This window comes from Pundamilia nyererei, unplaced genomic scaffold (genome assembly GCF_000239375.1).
Source record: "Pundamilia nyererei isolate P.nyererei 1_Seehausen unplaced genomic scaffold, PunNye1.0 scaffold00228, whole genome shotgun sequence".
In the NCBI taxonomy this organism is placed as follows: domain Eukaryota; kingdom Metazoa; phylum Chordata; class Actinopteri; order Cichliformes; family Cichlidae; genus Pundamilia; species Pundamilia nyererei.
In genome coordinates, this window is record NW_005187629.1 from 94436 (window position 1) to 113983 (window position 19548).

General features: G+C 44.0%; 2 protein-coding genes across 4 annotated transcripts in view; one reads left to right on the top strand and one right to left on the bottom strand.

Annotated features, from left to right (window-relative positions):
- The first annotated feature begins 1230 nt into the window (after positions 1-1230).
- Positions 1231-7257, top strand: dcxr (dicarbonyl/L-xylulose reductase). Of its 3 annotated transcripts, XM_005748722.2 has the most exons (9): positions 1231-1625; positions 1790-1868; positions 3197-3294; positions 4639-4793; positions 4926-4968; positions 5419-5518; positions 5619-5683; positions 6605-6722; positions 6962-7257. In XM_005748722.2, exons 2-9 carry the CDS (start codon positions 1817-1819, stop codon positions 7063-7065), a joined length of 735 nt encoding a protein of 244 aa, XP_005748779.1. In that variant the 5' UTR covers positions 1231-1625; positions 1790-1816; the 3' UTR covers positions 7066-7257. The 3 variants fall into 3 exon arrangements, with proteins under 3 accessions (XP_005748779.1, XP_005748780.1, XP_005748778.1); XM_005748723.2 differs by having other exon boundaries at positions 1231-1835; XM_005748721.2 differs by having other exon boundaries at positions 1232-1868.
- A 571-nt stretch (positions 7258-7828) lies between these two features.
- Positions 7829-19548, bottom strand: part of rac3b (Rac family small GTPase 3b) — a 15288-nt gene continuing 3568 nt past the window's right edge. Inside the window, exons 2-6 of the mRNA XM_005748724.2 lie at positions 19104-19175; positions 18014-18131; positions 15281-15343; positions 14529-14688; positions 7829-10122 (exon numbers count right to left, since the gene is read on the bottom strand). Of these exons, the coding sequence (XP_005748781.1) occupies positions 9992-10122; positions 14529-14688; positions 15281-15343; positions 18014-18131; positions 19104-19175 (544 nt within the window). The 3' untranslated portion in view covers positions 7829-9991. The remainder of the gene's footprint in view (positions 10123-14528; positions 14689-15280; positions 15344-18013; positions 18132-19103; positions 19176-19548) is intronic.

Here is a 19548-nt window from a genome sequence, read left to right on the forward strand (position 1 = left end):
CCCCCTGCACCGCTGGGGGCCACCCAGGAGGCACATAAAACTAACTTGAGATCTTGAAACTCTAATTATTGGTTTAATGAAGTTATTTTTCCATATCTCACCAGCGTCTCTCTCTCCAACACTGACAAACTTGTAATTTCTTAACTTAATTAGCTTTTTTAGAAATGTCAGATATTTATTTATTTATTTTATTTAAAAGGAGAAAAATATTTACCCCTTTTCTACTAATGGACATGTGCCAAAAGCATTTCCTGAAAATAGATGGGGGTTTCTGAGTTGTGCAGACTAATAACATTATTTCTAACGAGTCTTCGTATATTCTTCAGTAACACTCACTGTTTTAAATGTTAGCACAGAGTGTGCAGGTGGCCCGGAAACACAGAAACATCAACTCTGATTAGAACTTCGCAGTGATCACGTTCAACAAACGAGCTTTTGGATAACAGATGATCAAATCTGTGACCTTATTATATGATTTATAATTACATGCAGATCATCCCAGGCCTGAGAGGAACACGTGTGTCCAAGTATGTGATGAAATACATCAAATATATCTTATGCAGAAAATATTCAATAACGTTAAGTGGAGAAGTGAACATTTAGAGGGGGGGGGGCAGGTTACAGTAGATCTACAGACACTTTTAGTGAGCTGTGGAAATAAATCACAGCAGTGTTTCATTGGATGATTACAGTGACTTAAACTAGAGGATGCATTTGCTGCAGTGCGAATGCTGAGAGCTGAAATGTTCAATGAGCTGAATCAACAAATCTTTCAGCTGAAGGTGCAGAACTGTTGAAAGCTGAAGTGTCAAAGTTGGAAAGTAGCTGAACATCTTTAAAATGTATGTTAGAAAAAGACGACTAATGATAATATGAACTTTAAATGTCTAAACTCAAGAATCTCAAAGCATCAGTGACTTTGTTCATCTTCTTCTGTGCCGCGTGGATCAGGAAGCTGACGTTTAGGTCCTGGGAGATGGTGGTTCCCAGAATCTGGTTTACTGTGTCCACTGGGCATGAAGGAAGATCAGATTTGGTGGTGTTGGTTTCAGCCTGTAGCCCACCATCATCTCCAGCTGGAGGCGGTTGATGAATTTTGTAGACTTGACTCCCATCATCCCAGCTCTGCTGTGACACCAGCTCTCCCACCTGAACGTGATTCGTTGTGTTTATTTCACCAAAGATTCAGCAACTAGAAAAATTCAACTCAAGCATCGAGCTGTAAGCATTTACATGAGATTTTCTTCTCATATAGACATCTGAAAGGAAAATATTCTTTCACCATAGATGCAGAAACACCGATGAGGGACTTTTTATTTGACTTTGTTTTTTCTTTCCTCCTGACTTGAACGTCTGCAGACGTCTCTGTGCAGCACTGCTCACTTCAACGAGCAGCTGTGGAGTTTCCTGAAAAACACTTTTGCGGTTACCGGTTATAAAATATGACTTTTGGGGATTTGACAGGAATCCGGGAGCTTTGCAGCTCTCCGCCTTATATGGCAGGGCTGAGCGCGTGCTCCGTGCCTGTCCACGGGCTGCACGAGTGACCTGGAAGACAAACACGGTGTAGAGGCGGAGGACACGCACACACACAAACACACACAGCTCTGTCCGCTGCGCTGTTGGTGAGTACCTCTTCTGTCATACAAACACAAAACACGAGGAACAGCACAGAGAACACGCGTGGAACATTTCACACTGGAAGTTTTAGCCGAGCTAAGCTCGCTCAGCACGTTCAGCCTGAGTGTCACGTGACTCGTAACTCCGTCTGTGGCGCTTCCACCTGCAGCGGCTCGCTCACCCACGCAGGCCGAACATGGAGGCTTCGTTTGCAGGTAAACGGGCTCTGGTCACCGGAGCAGGAAAAGGTAAAGGAGACACGCACACGCACGCACACGCAGCGACACCAGCAGGCTGCTTTATGAACAACATCCGCCTTCGTGCAAACGCCCCCACCAACCCCAGTGTGGTCACGGGACCCGAGACTAAGGCTACGTTCACACTGCAGGTGAAAGCGCATCAAATCCGACTTCTTTGACCCTCTGCGACTCATATCCATCATGGTGACAGTGTGAACGGCACAAATCCCATATTTTCAAATCCGATCTGGGTCACTTTCGTATGTGGTGCTGAATCAGACGCATATCTGATGTTTCAGAAAGCGACTGCTGCTTGATGGTCACGTCGCATTAAATCCGTCTTTTACGTCACTGACGCAAGACAGACGCCGATTATCAGCGCCGGAGAAGACATCGCGAACCTTCCTGGGCCTCCAGTGAAACTGTTGGGAACAACGTGAACATTTTATTTGTTCTGTATAACCTGCAGATTCTGACAGAAATCTGCAGCTATCCTCTGAAACAGCAACAAGGATCATTATTAGATTATCTACATTATTATGTAAATAACAAAATAACTTAAAGCAAAAACTGGGAAACGTAAAGTCCGAAGTCTTTATATTAAGGCCGTCAGTCAAACATACTGTTGTTCTGGGTCTGAACAGAGCGCGTTGTGTGGGACGTCTTCTTTTGCGCATGCGGGCGCTTTGAGCGTTCACACTAGAGCGCGTTTGCTGTCGCATTTTATTTGTAGTGTGAACGAGCAGACAAAAAAATCGGATTTGATCAAAAAATCGGAATTGAGCATCAAGACCTGCAGAGTGAACGCAGCCTAACTCTCCTCTCATGAAACTGTTTCTGTTTTTTAAACGAATCAATGCTTAATGTAAAGTTTCACGTGATTTCCACTTGAGCTTGATTTACAAACAAGTTCCTGAACAGAACATTAAATGTCAGCAGTGATGTTGATTTCATTTACACTCAAACACAAACCATCATAGCTCCTTGTGTGGCCCCAAACAGAGGCTGCTGTATAAACGCGTCCTTCACATACATCAAGTTAGACAAATATAAAACACAACACTAACATGTCCTTCTGTCGGCTTCCAGCCGTGTTACAGACGTTTAAAGTGAGACAGTGTTGTGGACGATGAAGTTACTGATTACTGTGAACTCAGCAGAGTGTGCTGGAGGAATCTGATGACACTGCACGGAGCCTGAACCAGTGTCATCAGTGAGAAAGTGGAATAACAGGAGCTTTGTTGGTGGAACGAAGCCTAAGACATGTGTGGAATGTGTGTGCGTGTGTGTGTCCACTCTGTAATCAGTCTTTGTGTTTATGGATTCTTGTGTCCCAGGGATTGGTAGGGCCACAGCTCTGGCTCTGGCACGCTGCGGGGCAAAGGTCATAGCGGTCACACGAACACAGGCCGATCTCAACAGCCTGGTGGAGGAGGTGATCACCGCACACACACCCATCTGAGGGGCCCCAGCCCTGACCTTTGACCCACACAGTGGACTGTCAATCAGCATAAAGCATATCTCAGGCCACCTCTTAAAAATGATGCGTATAAAAGCCAACCACGTGTAAATGCACCATTAGGGAACCGACAGCGAGGAGCTGGAGAGGCGTGTGGGTCTGGTATTATCGTAGGGTCCACCTTACAATATAAAGCACTTTGAGCTGACTGCTGTTGTGATTCAGTGCTGTATAAATAAAATGTCCAAGAAGAGTCCAAAAGAAAAAGATACATTACTAAAATGATATATATGGATTATAAAAGCACAGAATTAACAAACAAATATTTAGGAACCTTTCTAAAGCCGCTTTAAAAAAAAGTCCCAGTTCAGTTTTATTTATATTCACAACAGGCGCCTCAAGGTGCTTTATACTGTAAGGTCGACCCTACAATAACACATACAGAGACAAACCCAACAGTCATATGACCCCCTATGAGCAGCACTTTGGCGACAGTGGGAAGGAAAAACTCCCTTTTAACAGGAAGAAACCTCCAGCAGAACCAGGCTCAGGGAGGGGCGGGGCCATCTGCTGCTGGGGAGAGAGAAGGAAGACAGGATAAAGACATGCTGCGGAGGAGAGAGTCATATCTTAAAAAAAACGTTACATATAAAAAATCCAAAATGTCCTCTTTCTGCAGAGAGACTTGACGTCACCGTTGCTTTAGCTTTAGCTTTAGCTCTGTGCCTGGAAGACGTCAGAAACCCATCACAGCTGTTCCTGTCAGTTCTCTGATGGAGCGTCTGTGATGCACAGATAAACCTAAGAGACTCTAATCGACTCTTTGCCTACAGCTTTGATCTGCACAGTGAGATTTCTTCTCAGTTTAAATCTTATTAATAACTCATCCAAACCTTTTCTGACTCATTATATCAAACAGATTTTAATCAGCTGACGGCAGCTGATGACTTTAAAAGCTGTTTAATGTCGTTTTCACTTGAAGTAGAATCTGCAGTATGTTCGTCATGCAAATACAATAATAGAGAAAAAATTCTTTTCAATCTGCACGGCTAACATGAGAAGCATTTCACTGACTGACTCTACGGCAGCAGCTGAAAGAAGAACAAAGCTACCCTGCACACAGTTGGTCTGACCTCAGAACAGCTGTTCAGCATCTGGATTTAGTTGTTCTCGCACAGCTGCTGTAACCTCGTCAGAGTTTGCTGTTTGTGAGGAGGCCTGTGACTGATTCAGTTCTGGGGCCCAAACTCATTATAAATATTTGATGTCTCTTGTCTTCCTTCTAATCCGAGTCCGTCTGCTTTTGACTTCCTGTCACAGTGCGCCTCCATCACCCCGGTGTGTGTGGACCTCACAGACTGGGGGGCCACAGAGCAGGCCCTGCAGGATGTCGGCCCTGTCGACCTGCTGGTCAATAACGCTGCCTGCGCCAACCTACAGCCATTTCTGGAAGTCACACCTGACAAGTTTGAGCAGTAAAGCAAATATTCTCAACTTTCATATTTGTTACTGAGGAAGTACCAGCTGTAAGCACACAGCACAAGCCTGTGAGCCCGAGGCCAGAGCCTCATCATGTGCTAACCTGTCACGTCTGTTGTGTCTTCCAGGGCTTTCAGTGTGAATGTGAAAGCTGTGGTGCAGGTTTCTCAGGTAAAACAAACACGGCCTTTATTAAACCACGGTGTTTCCTTTCTTTGGATTTGATTCGTGGGAAATGCATTGCTTTGAAGTTCAGCTGTGAATGAACCCGTCACAATGAGTGTTGGACAAGCTTTAGAAAACGTGTGATTGGGACTTACAGTAAAAGTGTTTTTTTACCTCGATATTAAGAAATGTCTCGTGTAGATCTGAAAGCTCCGGCTCTATATCTGTGCTTCGCCTGTCGGTCTGAGCCGTGCACAAATCTGTGCTTAAAAAATGAGCAGATGACATTTTGTTACATGAATTGTTTGACGCTGATGTTATTGGTTAAGTTGGGTTTTGGAAAGTTTCTGTAACAAAGCTCGATGCAGTTGAGTGGAGCTTGTAGGGTGTTGGGTTGACCCGTCTCATTCATCAAACTGCTTCTGTGCAATGAGACAAAGCTCCGTCTGTTGGCAGTTAGTGGCTCGTGGTATGAAGGCCCGGGGATCGGGAGGCTCCATTGTTAATGTGTCCAGCCAGGCATCGCAGCGCGCCCTCAGAGAGCACGCCGTCTACTGTGAGGATCACAGACATGGGCGCCACAGCCTCTATCACATTTAAACGAAGAAGCCCAGTGAGGGTAACAAACTGAGCTTCTGTTTCTGCTCTGTGCTCAGGTGCTACCAAAGCGGCTCTGGACATGCTGAGTAAGGTGATGGCTTTAGAGCTGGGACCGCATCAGGTACACCACTGTCCTGTTCCACACGTCCAGCTTCCACCTACTAATGCTAATGTGGTTAGCTCAGCTTTGTGAAAGCATTAACTGAGTTAGTGATGCCACAGTTATCGTTCAGTTCGTGCTGTCTATTTCTAAATGATCAGGAAATACGGGGAAAACAATATAAGCTAACGCAAGAAACTGTCCAGGAAATGATTTCATGTGAATATTAATTATTCCTGTAACTGCATCACTGTTCAAGTGTCAAAGTCATTTACACGTGTGCCTCACGTCATGTAAGGCGTTGAAAAGCATTGGAATACTTCGATGAGACCTGATATAACAGTGAAACACTGCCAGCACACACCAATGCCAGGACGGCTCACTGCACTGTGAAACAGCTTCTGCAAACTCATATAGCCTGGTGTGGTGCTGAGAGAGAGCAGCAGGTTCATAATCATACACAGGATGTAGGCTTTCAAATCCCAGGAGAGACCCTAAGTGACCCTTCGCTCTCTGAGGACGAAGGTCTGCAAAATTCCCACCTGCACCACAGTGTGATATGTGCAACATAGTGAAGGAGTTGTGTAAAAAGTCGCTGGCAGCTGGTGTCAGTGGTGTCGGCACCAACCTGACACCAAAGTCCACACAGAGTTTTGTAAAGGCTGCATCTAAACGACACCTGAATCAGTTCCTGTGAACTCAACATTTACTGGAAGCAAACAACAGGACAGCAGCCAACACCAAACTTATAAGTTCTATGAGCCAGTGTTTTAAAGCATGTATGAGCTTCATACAGTCGCTTTAGGAGGTTACTTTAGTTACTGCTGCCTGTCCGGCTGTTAACGTGAAGTATTCAACAGTCTGATCGGGGTCGTCTGAACAAAGATGGGATCTGACGTCTGTTCGGTGACTCGATTAACTCAGGTGTCGTCTTGTGATCAGATCCGTGTGAACACCGTGAACCCCACAGTGGTGATGACTGACATGGGTCGCTTGGGCTGGAGCGATCCTGAAAAAGCCAAGAACATGAAGTCCCGGATCCCCCTGGGCCGCTTCGCAGGTCAGTTGCAGCAGTCTTGGTCAGACATGTCCTCTTAGATCACATCACTGTGTTTGTGTTCAGCTCCTGTATGCATGGGAGGCAGCGTTACCCCACAGACAGGTGACGAGTCCACAGAGTGAGACCAGTTTGCATGATCCCAGTCGAGGGTTAGGGACATAACACTGATAGACTCAGTCCTGCCCTCTCGTCTGCACGCGATCTGTAAAGCTGAGTGTGATGTGTGTGTCTGTGTGCAGAGGTGGAGGAGGTTGTGAACAGCATTTTATTCCTGCTGAGTGAAAAGAGCAGCATGATTAATGGAGTCACTCTGCCGGTGGATGGAGGCTTCCTGGCCTGCTGACCCACATCAGCCCATCGTCCACCTGCTCGGAGCAAAACTTCACTTGCAGATTTCTTCTTCACTGTGATTGTCTCCAATATAACTGGACTCAACCAGCGAGGGGCCCAAAGGATTGTTTGACCCATTGATGGAATTTGTGCTATTAAAAGATAAAAACATGCTGCTGCATTAAAAACAAAAACTCTGTTTAAAAATAAATTGTTTGTTTTTTACTGAAATATAAATGATCACAGTGACTAAGTCACCGACACATGAAAACAGAAACGAATGAACTCTGGGTCCTCTTTATTTACAGCACCGCTCCACAGCTGAGGCGACGTGAGGAGCTGAGACGCAGGCCTTAGTAAAGTTTAGTGACTGGTTCAAAGTGACAGAACCACTGGACTCTTCCTAAGCAGGCCGGTTCTGCTTATTCATTTGGCTTCACGCGCTGCAGGCTCTTGTAGTTGTTTCAGTGCTGCAGTAAAGAATAGCAAAGAAGAACTGAAGCCTGGACGTGTGCTGGAAAGCCTGCTGATGAAGCTGAATAAGAGCCATCATCATCTTCAGTCAGAATGATTCGTTTGGTCACTTTGATAAATCTAAAGAACTAAAGGTACAGGAACAGTCCGTCTTCTGTTAATATATATGTAAATAATCCTGTAAAAAAAGGACTCGTGCAGCCACTAGCGTTTTCCTCAGTGTTAGTCCACGAAGCACATTTCGATGTGAACCCGAGGGAACGCCTCGCTGTGTGAGGAGGAAATGACGACAGGAAGCAGACTACCTTACATATACATTTGTATTTAGTATACAAAAAATTGAAATATGTCACCACACAGACATGTGAAGTAATAAAAAATAAGACAAACAGTTGAAACAAGTATACAAGTCATCTTACATTACATACGTACATGGCCAATGCATTTCATCATACAACCTCTCCTAAGAGTTACAGTGGGTCAAATAACCAGAGAACTTCCATGCAATAGTAGTAGTTTTTTTTCTTTTGCTGTTTCTCAGCTACATTTCGACACCTTAGCTAGGCAGGACCACACGACATGATTCAACCACACAGCTATGCCAACCAAAGACAGCATAACGGAGCACTGCAGTGCTGCGTCTCGCCACACGGGGGAGACAGACACACAGCAGGCCTGCGACCATACAGAAATGCATTTCATAAAGGTGCAATCTGCACTGTTTGCCATGACGACAAACTCCACAACGATTGGCCCTTTATTGTACACTGTTAGCGACACTTCTAACTTCGACATGAGCAACTAGAATCCCTTTAGTTTGAATTGTTTTAGTTTTACGAGCTAAATATTCAGGTACATGTAGATATTCATAACGCATTCCTTTTCTGAGGATTATTCTGTACATGACTGGATGTCACTGATATTCGTGTGTTTTCCTTCCTTTATGTCACAGATTGTTGAAAAGTCTTGTGTTTTACTACAATACAATATGAAATAGTACCAAAAACTGGACACTAAAAAACTTGGCTTAAAACAATACTGTCTCTTATGCACTACCCCAAACTGTCTCACTGACACCGACACATGCCCGCCCACCGTGCACGCACGCAAACACACCTGTCACGCACGCATTCATGTGCTTGCGCACAAACACACACAGTCTAAACAATGGGATAAATTAAGACAGAATATTTTAAGACCCATGCAAGCTCCTCCACTCCCACAGGCAGAACTCAGGCAGCAAGGTTGTACAGCCCCCGTGTGTTTGGCAAGCTCGTCTGTCACATCTTCACAGTTAAGAATAGTTACCCAAAGAAATTGACCAAGATCAGGCGACTGAAGCAAGAACACGCTGGAGGGGCATAGCCAAATAATTCTTCAACTGATCAGAGGATGCTTCTGGAAGCGAGCGAAAGGTTTGCAGGTAGACCTCTAAAGTACAGTTATGAAACAGACAAGCTTTGACTGAAACCTCCAGTTAAACCTTTGTGTCTCACTGAAAATCTTTTTTCTCATTGAAAAGTTAAGAACGATGACACGGGCTATGATTATGAGTCTGTGCGTGGCTTTACTGAGACGAAACCCAAGAGGATGAGTTCACGGTTACATGTTTATACTTTGACTGCAGCGCTGATGTGATCGTTTGGCAGGAAATCTGTCCTAACTCGACAGGTTACTGAGAGGATTGAACAAATACAAGCAGTTAGACCATCGTTACAGTCACTGTGCTAGCTAAGAACTACAGGGAGCATCTTGGGCCGTTTGCCCAGTCTGAGGGAAACAGCACAGCCTTTCTCCAATGAGCTGTTTAATAATGAGACGCTGATCTGGCAGTATGGAGCAAACTTGAATACCTTGCCATTTTAAAGAACTTGGTTTGGATCGGGAATAATAAAATGCCAATCAGGACACCCGCCAGTGAACCAAGCTGTCAGAGAGTCTAACTGCTGGTGTTTCTGTCATGTGACCACAGATCTCAGGGGGGACCTCGCTGTGCATACTGTCAGAAATGAGGGCTGAACGAATGAAGGCAGTATTTCTTTTAATGTGCTGATCCTAGATCAGAAGCTGAGGGTAACTTCAGAGCTGAAGGCGTATTCACAGTTCATGTTCTATCTAGTCAACACTGCATTATTTCAAGCAAGCATAGCTGAGAAACAAAAGACTTTGCAGTAAGAAGATAAGAAGTCTTTGTGAGCCCTCGTGGCAACATGACACGTGTCTATGAGTACAAAGCAGTTGGACAGTCATTGTCTTTCACAGAGAACCTATGACCTTACTCTGTAATGGTTAAAAAAACTGGGTTAAATATTGGTCCTACCAATATGATTTTGAAAAAACATCGATATAAAGAAAGCAATCTCAGCAGTGCACACTCACTCTCGCTAGTTTTCTTTCTCATCCTCTCAGAGAAGTAGTGGTTGTTGTTCATGGTGATGTGGTGTAGTGTTAGCAGTGCTTCCTCCTTAGAACATGGTGCATCTCTTCCCCCTCTTCTTCACGGGTGGGGGGCAGAGCACAGCCCGGATGGCCTCGTCAAATACCGTCTTCAGGCCTCGCTGGGTCAGCGCAGAGCACTCCAAGTACTTCACGGCTCCTGAGGACCAGGGAGAGGGCATGATGGGAAAACTCCTGATACGCCCCTCTACATTACCCGACAGAGCACCTAGCACTCACCGAAGGGCCCCACCACATAACTGTCCATGCAAATACTGAGGAGAGTAAATAAAGCAGGGGTCTCACACTGGAAGGAGCTGAGGGCCACTGCTGGCACTGTCGTCTGAAGGATACTTTTGTGTTCAATTAATACAAAAACAAACATTTCTGAAAATGTTTTGTTTGCTTTTTTAAAATTTCAAATATCATATAGGCCCCGGGGCAGACCCAGGACACGCTGGAGAGATAATCTCTCCAGAGTATCCCGCCAACGCCTCGGTGTCCCCCCGGATAAGCTGGAGGAGGCGGCTGGGGAGGTCTGGGCTTCTCTGCTCGGGCTGCTGCCCCCGCGACCCGGCCCCGGATAGGCAGAAGAAAATGGATGGAAATATTATATAGCAATATCTTAACTAACTGAATCGTTTCATTGAAAGAGCAAATAAACACACTGGTCCTCTGTCTGTCACACACGTTCGTATTGAACAAAATACAAGTGCAGGTGACACATGAGTTCGTGCGAGTGGCCCCCGGGCCGCGAGTTTGAGACCCCTGGAACTATTACAGCAGGTGCGTGATCGTTTTTTCCTCCTTGACACAAGGCGAGTGGAATTCAAATCACAATATAAATATTTCCTAATCATTTTTTATTTTAAATGAAATAGTTTAATCTTGTTTTTAAACACTGTTTATTTTGGGTGTTTAAAAAGAAGGTAGCAGATGACACGCCGTCTCTACCCACTGCTAAACACAGCCACAGTTCAACTACTGGGAAGAAGCTGAGCAACATGTACATATAAAAACAAAACAAAGTGATTTACAAATCTCATAAACCAATACTTTGTTCACAATGGAACATCTCCAAAAGGTTGCGACAGGAGTATGTCTCCATCTTTGTAGTATCTTTTTCTAACATCTGGAAACAGGAGAGCAGCTGTGGAGTTTCGGGAGAGGAACTTTGTCCCGTTCTTGTCTGACAGAGGATGCTAGCTCAGCAGTCCTGGATCTTCAGTTTGATTTATATCGAGAGAACTCACAACAACACTTGCCTCGAGGAGCTCTTCTCGTCCATCTTTTTCTGAACAGTATGCTGTCATTGGTCCATAATTTGTAGACACAGTTTGGTCCCGCCTACTTCTGAGGAACTCTTTTTGTACCCAGACATGTTACTGACCTGTTGTCATTTAAACGGATTAGTTATAATTATTATTAGTTATAAAAACGCAACAGCAGATGGCCCCGCCCCTCCCTGAGCCTGGTTCTGCTGGAGGTTTCTTCCTGTTAAAAGGGAGTTTTTCCTTCCCACTGTCGCCAAAGTGCTGCTCATAGGGGGTCATATGATTGTTGGGTTTTCCTCTGTATGTATTGTTGTAGGGTCGAGCTTACAGTATAAAGCACCTTGAGGTCACTGTTGTTGTGATTTGGAGCGGTCTAAATACAATTAAACTGAATTGAAATTGTTCCTCCAGCTGTTTCCTTTTAGGACCACTGAGTTTTCCAGCCTGCTGTTGCACCTGGCCCAACCTTTTTGAAACATTTGCTGTCATCAGACTCAAAATGAGTCAAGATTCTTTGTGAAATCGTTCAAAATTAAGAGTTTAAAGATTTAACAGGTTTTCTGTGTTCTATTGTGAATACAATAGGGATTTATGAGATTTGCAAATCATTGCATTTTGTTGTTTTAAAAATGATTATTTTAAAATTGGAGTTAAAAATTACTTTTCTAAACGAGTTGGTCCCTGCACAGAGTGGCACAGATCATTCATAAAAACAATGATGCTGCACAACAACAGTCATACAATCACATGTATGAATCAGGATTACACAATCAAAACAATCATCAACATGCTGGCATGTTGGAACTTCCACAGCTCCTTGAATATTACGCTGCTGTATAAACATCTGCTTCTTATCACAGCTTTTAATAATTATATACATACAGATATACAATACAATAATCAGCCATATTTGAATTGATCAAAGTGAATTAAAGGTTTACTACATCATCGGTTTGAGCGCTGCTTTCAGATAAGATTGTTGAAAGCCTTTACAAAGGCCGGAGTAACACTGGATCATCTCGTCAGTGGGACTACAACAATGGAGCAAATAATCTTCATGTGACAAGCACTTCAACTCACTTCACAGAAAACTACAAACGTGGTTATAAAGTGGTCTCTTTCTCCAGCTGTACATACGATTCATGTGCCCACAGCATTTATAGGCTAACATTGCCTTTCCCAGCTATCCTAATACCAGCAGAGGTCTCCAGGTAGTTCTGTCCCTATCTGACATTCTTGGGTCTTTATCCTACAATATGAATTGCTTTGGGTTGACAGTTACTGTAAATTGGCTCTTGAACAGTGAGATGGATACCAGTGAGCTGAGTATTGAGATGAGGTCAGGACAAAAAGGCACATATGGAAGTCACTCATAGTGACTGACACTGACAGCAGATCGAGTCCAAAGAATTCCTGACTCCTTGTGACTCCCAGTCTAATAGCAACAACATTCCCCAACAGATATCTGGTCACTGTTTTCTCACAGTCACTGTGGTCATGATTTCTAAATCCACGTGTCTTTAACAATCATGTTGGAAAGTTAATAAGCTTCAAAGGTTTATAGAAGGATGTTTCATTGACAGTTGGCTGGAACTGTGTGTAATTCATGGTTCCTCACTTACACAAACATCATTCTCCAATCACGCCTTCGTGCTTCTGCTCATCAGTGAGGGTGTGGGCATGTTCCAGCATTCTGAGGTCGGATGTTCCTCACTTTAGAGGCTGAACTCAAAGCAGCTCTAACCCAAACTAATGGACATGTTTATGTACAGGGGAGGCTGAGCACACCCTCTCCACATCTGTGTGTGTGTGTGTGTGTGTGCGTGTGTGTGTGTGCGCGCGTGTGTGTGTGTGTGTGCGCGCGTGTGTGCGTGCGTGTGTGTGTGTGCGCGTGTGCGCGTGTGTGCGTGTGCGTGTGTGTGTACACAGAACAAACACAGCGTTGTGCATTAATTAGTGAGTGAGCTTAAAAAAGTTGGTAACTGTATTTTTCGTTAGCTGCTTTCAGCCTGAATTAAGTTCTGCTGAGCACCAAGCAGCAGACGGTGGAGACTACAAAGCTGTGGACATGCTACTGCTATGCAGTGAATAATGAGCTCTTATTTTTCTTAAAATGTGACATTTCCCCAGTTTAAACATTGATTTATGTTCTATTATCAGTAAAGTACGAATTCATGAGATCTCTAAATCTACGCAGCCTGTTTTCATTTTCACAACTTTTCAGGAATCGACTTTGTAAAGCGTGTTTCTGTCCACTGTGTCACATGAGCCCTTTCCCACCTACTCGACTCGCGGATCGACTGGTCTTCCATTAGAACCCTCTAGTACCGTGTCGTCATAGCAACGCGTCTGCGCATCTTGAGACGTAATTAATATGCGACACGAACGCCACAACAAAGGTGGACATCGAAGCAAACACATGCCTGCTACTTGGTCCGTGGCTTTTCGTCACACTCAGAGATCACTGCGTTGTTTTTGTAGCCGTTTCAAAAATGGCGATTTGGACTTTCGTGAACGCCCTCATGACTCGTAACGCTACGGCCAGCCAATCAGTGGCATACAGTCTGATGATGTCACACTTAGTACCTGTTTGGATCACTTGAAATCCAAGCAGGTGCTAAAAACTGGTACCAGGAACTATGACCTAATGGGAACCCTGAAAACCGTGCCGAGTCGCTCCGTGGAGGTTCTATTGGAAAAGGGCTTTGGTGACCTCGTTTGTAGAAAAACATACATTTTTTTAAGTAAAAAGTACTTATACTGCATTGTAACAATACTTTACTACAGGGAAAGCTTGTGCATTTGAAAACCTCAGTAAGAGCAAGAATGATCAGTCGAAGTTTATTCAAAAATCACATGTAAGCGTGCTGAGAAGTAGAAGAACCTACTCCGTCCATAAACAGCTGATTTCAGTTTGTCACAAGCATCCGGCCGCTGATGTTTTCACCGTGCAGGCAGCGCTTGGAAAATGATCATCAGGAAACTAATTTTAAAAGCCTTGAGGCGACTTTTGTTGTGATTTGGTAAATAAAATTGAATTGAATTAATTAGCAACTAAAACTGAGTTTACACCTACATAAGTGAGTAAATGTGCCTGGTTATATCCCACCTCTGACTAACCAATATTCTACTTAGTTCCTTCAACCCAGAAAACTGTATATACACTTTTCTTTGGATCAACTGTCACTGGTATCCAATTTAATATGTTACTTACTGAGACAACAGACAAACAGCAATCATTATAGATAGCTAAATTAATGTTAGAGAAAAAACGATGCCGTTACAGCCTCACCAATCTCTCTCGCCATGGCCAGGCCCTGCGGGTAGGTGATGGGGGACAGCTTCTTGTCCCGCAGCCTCTCAATGGTGTCCTTGTCATCTCGTAGATCCAGCTTGGTGCCCACCAGAATGATGGGTGTGTTGGGGCAATGGTGTCTCACCTCAGGGTACCACTAGGGCACCACAGGCACCCACACACAGACACAACCACACACAGATGTGTACATATGGATATACAAAAGACAAAGTCAGTGAGAGAGGAGAAAGAGAAGAGTCAGCTGGCGGCGGTGGAAGAACATCATGACCCTTTCCACAGTGACATTCAACAAACTGAGTTGTGGCTACAGAAAACATTGTTATTAAGTTTGAATGAAGGCATGAACACAAGACATCCTCAGGCAAAGAAACCTCCAATCACATCACACGATGGGACGATCCCGTCGGAAACACAGAGACTCTACAGAGGGACCCCAGACCTCGTGAAAAGTGTGATTTCACACGAGAGCGTCTCATGATGCTCAGCAGATCAAACCACAGCCGGCCGTGACGCTCCCTCTGCAGAGTGTTTGCACTCGCTCAGGCCTCAGCCTACAATGTGTGTGTCTGCGCTCCACGTCCTGCTGGAGTATCAAATCCAGACCATTCTAAGCTGAGGACTGAACAGGTGTGATAAACCAGGTGGAGCCAAAGATGTGCCTCCTTGTGGTCAGACTCGGCGTGAAGGGGGAAAAAGGAGGGGGCGGGGTGGACGGTCAGCGTACTGACCTTAGCTCGGACGTTCTCAAAGGAGGCCGGACTGACCAGGGAGAAGCATATCAAGAACACATCCTGGGAGAGAACCAGAGACATCGCTAGTTGAGAGTGAGATCTGTGTGTGTGTGTGTGTGTGTGTGTATAAAACCACCACAAGAAATCAGCTTTATTTGAAGTCTTCGACACTTATTAAAAGTTACAACACAAAAGCCTCAAAGAGGCGCGTTTCTGCTTGATAGTGTTTGTTCAAAGACATTTTAAGTGTAATAGACAGAGGACATCCAGGACAGACCCCGCCTCTCGCCTTATGGCAGCAGGGATAGGCTCCAACCACTGCAAGCCTAAACTGGATAAGACAGTGGATGAATGTTTGGTGCTTATCTACACAAGAAGTGGTTATCAACACAGTGGGCAAATATACACAGCGGTCCCTCGTTTATCCCGGGAGTTACGTTCTAAAAATAACCCGCGATAGGTGAAATCTCCGAAGTAGGCAGCTTTATTTCTTACAGTTATTACTAGGGGTGGGGAAAAAATCGATACTGTGTAGTATCGTGATATTTTGTTTGCTAATAACGTATCGATACAGCGACAGCAGAAATCGATATTTTGTTACAAAAAAGGTTTTGGTGCTCTGACTTCAGAGCATGTTGATCCTTTATCTGAGCAACAATCCTGACACTGTCCAAATGTGTTTAACTGTTTTTATGGCAGCAATAAACATGACAGTTTACTTATTTTAATTTAAGACATGTTTTATTTTAATTACGTTTAAAACTTTTTTATTTAATGTAAAATTATATTTTTTTTAATTTACTTTCAAGTTCTTCAGTTGCTGAAGGGGCTGCATAGTTTTCATATTGCATAGTTCAGAATAGCTATGATTGTACCAGATGGTTGCATTCAGTTCAGTGGGACTAGACTGTAATACAAACCGTTCAGTTTGTCAACAATAAAACTGAAATGAGAGAAAGACTGAGTGCGAGACTTTGATATTAGATAAAATGAATATTGATAAAGTTTAACTTTATGTACAGAATCTGAATATTGCAATATATTTTAAAAATTGCAATAATATCGTATCGTGCGTTAAGTATCGTGATAATATCGTATCGTGGGATGTATGGTGATTCCCACCTCTAGTTATTACAGATTAATTTGAAGGCTGTAAAGCCCCTCACTGCACACTTTAAACACTCAGACAGGCATGAACATCTGCACACGTTTCTCTCTTGTTTAAACTCTCTCAGAGTTCAAACCTAGAACAATCAGTCCAGTATTATAGGATGAAACCAAAGACGCGCAGGTGACGACGTTTCATCGACATTGTTGTGTTTGTTGGGGAGAAAACGTACAAACATACAGTGCAGCAGAGTCACACTGCTGGGATAGAAGATTTAAGTCAATTTGACAAGCTGAACGGACTCTGTCCTGGACAGGAGACACGGCACGAGACTGATTGACAATGGTCTACAGCCAATCAGGACGCAGAACACAATGTGCTGTAATAAAAAAAAATCTAAAAGAAAAAAAAAAAAATCAGTGAAACAGCGAGGCCATGATAGGTGAACCGCGTTATAGCGAAGGAGCACTGTGCATGAAAACCTTCCCTTGAACTGGAGCCCCGCCCACACGTGCGCGGTACTTTGGTAACTGTAGCTTTTCCTCAGTGTTTAGGCTGTTTTTCAGTGTTTTTCATACACAAGTAAATGACGTTTTATGTCAAAATCCCCATTTTTATAAAAACACAGGGCTTCTTAAAGCCCTTCCAGGGTGAACACTTTCAGGAACCATGGTTCTGCTCGTACACTTGGCGAAGGAAAATGATTTCATCTTGGACGTCAAAGGTGTGCGCCGTTATCGCCTCTTTTGATGTCAGACCGTGCTGACCAACGTCTCACCGCCTGTTTTCTTGGCATCGTCATCAGTGTTTGACATCATTTTTTGCTTTTCACGCGGACAGAGATATGAAAGTGAAAATCCCTGTTTGAATCAGTGCCTGTGTGCATAATCGCCTCCCAGATCATCCTTTTGGCCGTTTCCAGGCAGCTTCCACTTGCTATTTCTGGATTGCTCCCTGGAAGTTCTGTTGTGCCCACACTGCACAGGCGGATTTCATCAGACTTCAAATCCAATTCTTTTGCAAACTAACCTGAATTTCACGTGAAGGACTGTCGTTGTTGATGAGAGCTGGTAGTTTGCAGTTACAGAGTCAGCAGCTTTAAAGCTGAACGCTGCATGTTGGAGGAGCCCGCTCATAGTGGAACACCCTGGGGTGTCTGGGGGAGAACATTCAGCAGATCTATCCTGTGCCAGTGCACAATGCAGTGAAAATGGTGGCATTTTTTTGCTCACTAACTGGATAACCTGCCACAACAATCACGATGACGGACTGCCAGAGTTCCAGCATGCATTGCAGATGGGGAAGGGAAGCAGTTGCTAATCTTGAATGGGAGATTGCAGAACAGCCTTTTCCTCACACCCTGTTAGCCATCTGAACTGGTGAGTGTAGTTTGGACTTCTTGAAATATTGGCATAATCATTAATTTAAGGCATACAGTTTTCATATTGAACGGATAAACTGATAAATGCTGGGGTCTACAAAGCATTACAGCAACCTTCGTACATTAACCACCTTCCATTTCATTCTCTTACTCGTTCATCTAAACAGGTCACACAGGAAGCTCGGTTCAGTCACGTATCTGTGGCATGCTGTGAGTGTGTGGGAGGAAAGAGTAGGAATACCGTCTGTGGGTAAGACAGTGGTCTGAGCCTGTCGTAGTCCTCCTGTCCTGCTGTATCCCACAGACCCAGATTCACTGGTTTCCCATCCACCATCACATTGGCAGAGTAGTTGTCAAAGCTGCAGGGAATTGGACAGCACACTGAGTAAAAAGCAGCTGAGACTACTGACAACAGTAGTGCGATTACTCCTAAACAACACTTTGCAGAACTACATGACCGCCTAAATAAGGGTTGGTAAATATTTAAGGAAGCTTTTTCTCCTCCAAGTCTACTTTTTGGTGTTGCATTACTATATTTGATAAAAGCTTTTAAAAGAGGGAATGAAATTTAAGGGACAGCAAACAGTCCAGTCCGGAGCTGAACTGGGAGTTCCTCATTCAGCCCAGTGCTCACTGGGCTCTCAGGTATCAGGTTCTTCTGCTGCGGATGGGTCCAGCACTTTGAAACTGAATTACTCTACTAACTCTAATTTGATATGAACTGGTTTCCAACCTATGGGATATATGCTGCTCATACTAAAGAGCCACCTGCCAGTTGGTTTAACACGACTGAGGTGAGATGCAGATATTTGAAAAACAGGATTTAAGGGAACTTTCTGGGCTTGGCACAGTTGTCATGATTATTTTGTTATGCTGGTTTAAAAGTGTAACATTTGTGTCACGACGTAGCTGATAAACACTGAAATAGCTTAAAATTTGAAAAGTTAAAAAACATTAAGGAGTATACATAACATCAGTCTGTTTGATTTGCAATATTAAATATATAAATACTACAAATATCATCCATCGATAAGCATGGATAGTTTCTCGGTGTACAGAACTGTGCAGGAGTTTGCAGCACATTCACAGCTCGCTGAATGAGCGATATCTTTTATTTTATCTGATTTCATTTGACATTCATTCGTCTCTTTTCTGTGTTCTCTTTCTTGTCAACTAAGTTCTTGCAGGAGAACAGCTGTATTATTATTATAATTATTATTAAATCCTTTGTGTGAAACCTTTAGACAGCACAGTGTCTTTGACAGAGCGCTCAGCCCTACAGCGTTACATGGTGGTATTGTGAGAGCATGAGGAGTGTTCGGGTTACTCACACAGTGGGGATGTATTCACCGGGGAAGGCATTGGTGGTGTAACTAATCAGCAGACAGGTCTTACCCACAGCCCTGAGGAAGTGACAGCAGAGGATCCAAAATTAGGCTGCAGCTCCACTCTCATACAAACCTGAGCGTAAACAGGCCACATGTATGTGTGAGCACAATGGAGGCCTCTATCCCCTTTCAGCTGAGTGCCACACAGACATTGGCCTACATACATGTTGCCTAGGGACACAGTAGCCTTCTATGGTAGCCACACACACACACACACATGCACACACACGCACACACACACACACACACACACACGCTCACACACACACAGAACAAACAATATAACTCTGGCACAGCGTAACCTGATGTGCACCTCACTAGAAATTCAAGATACAGACAGTCTTACATTTACTCAGTTTGATTCCTTGTTTAATGTTCAGTTGGTCGG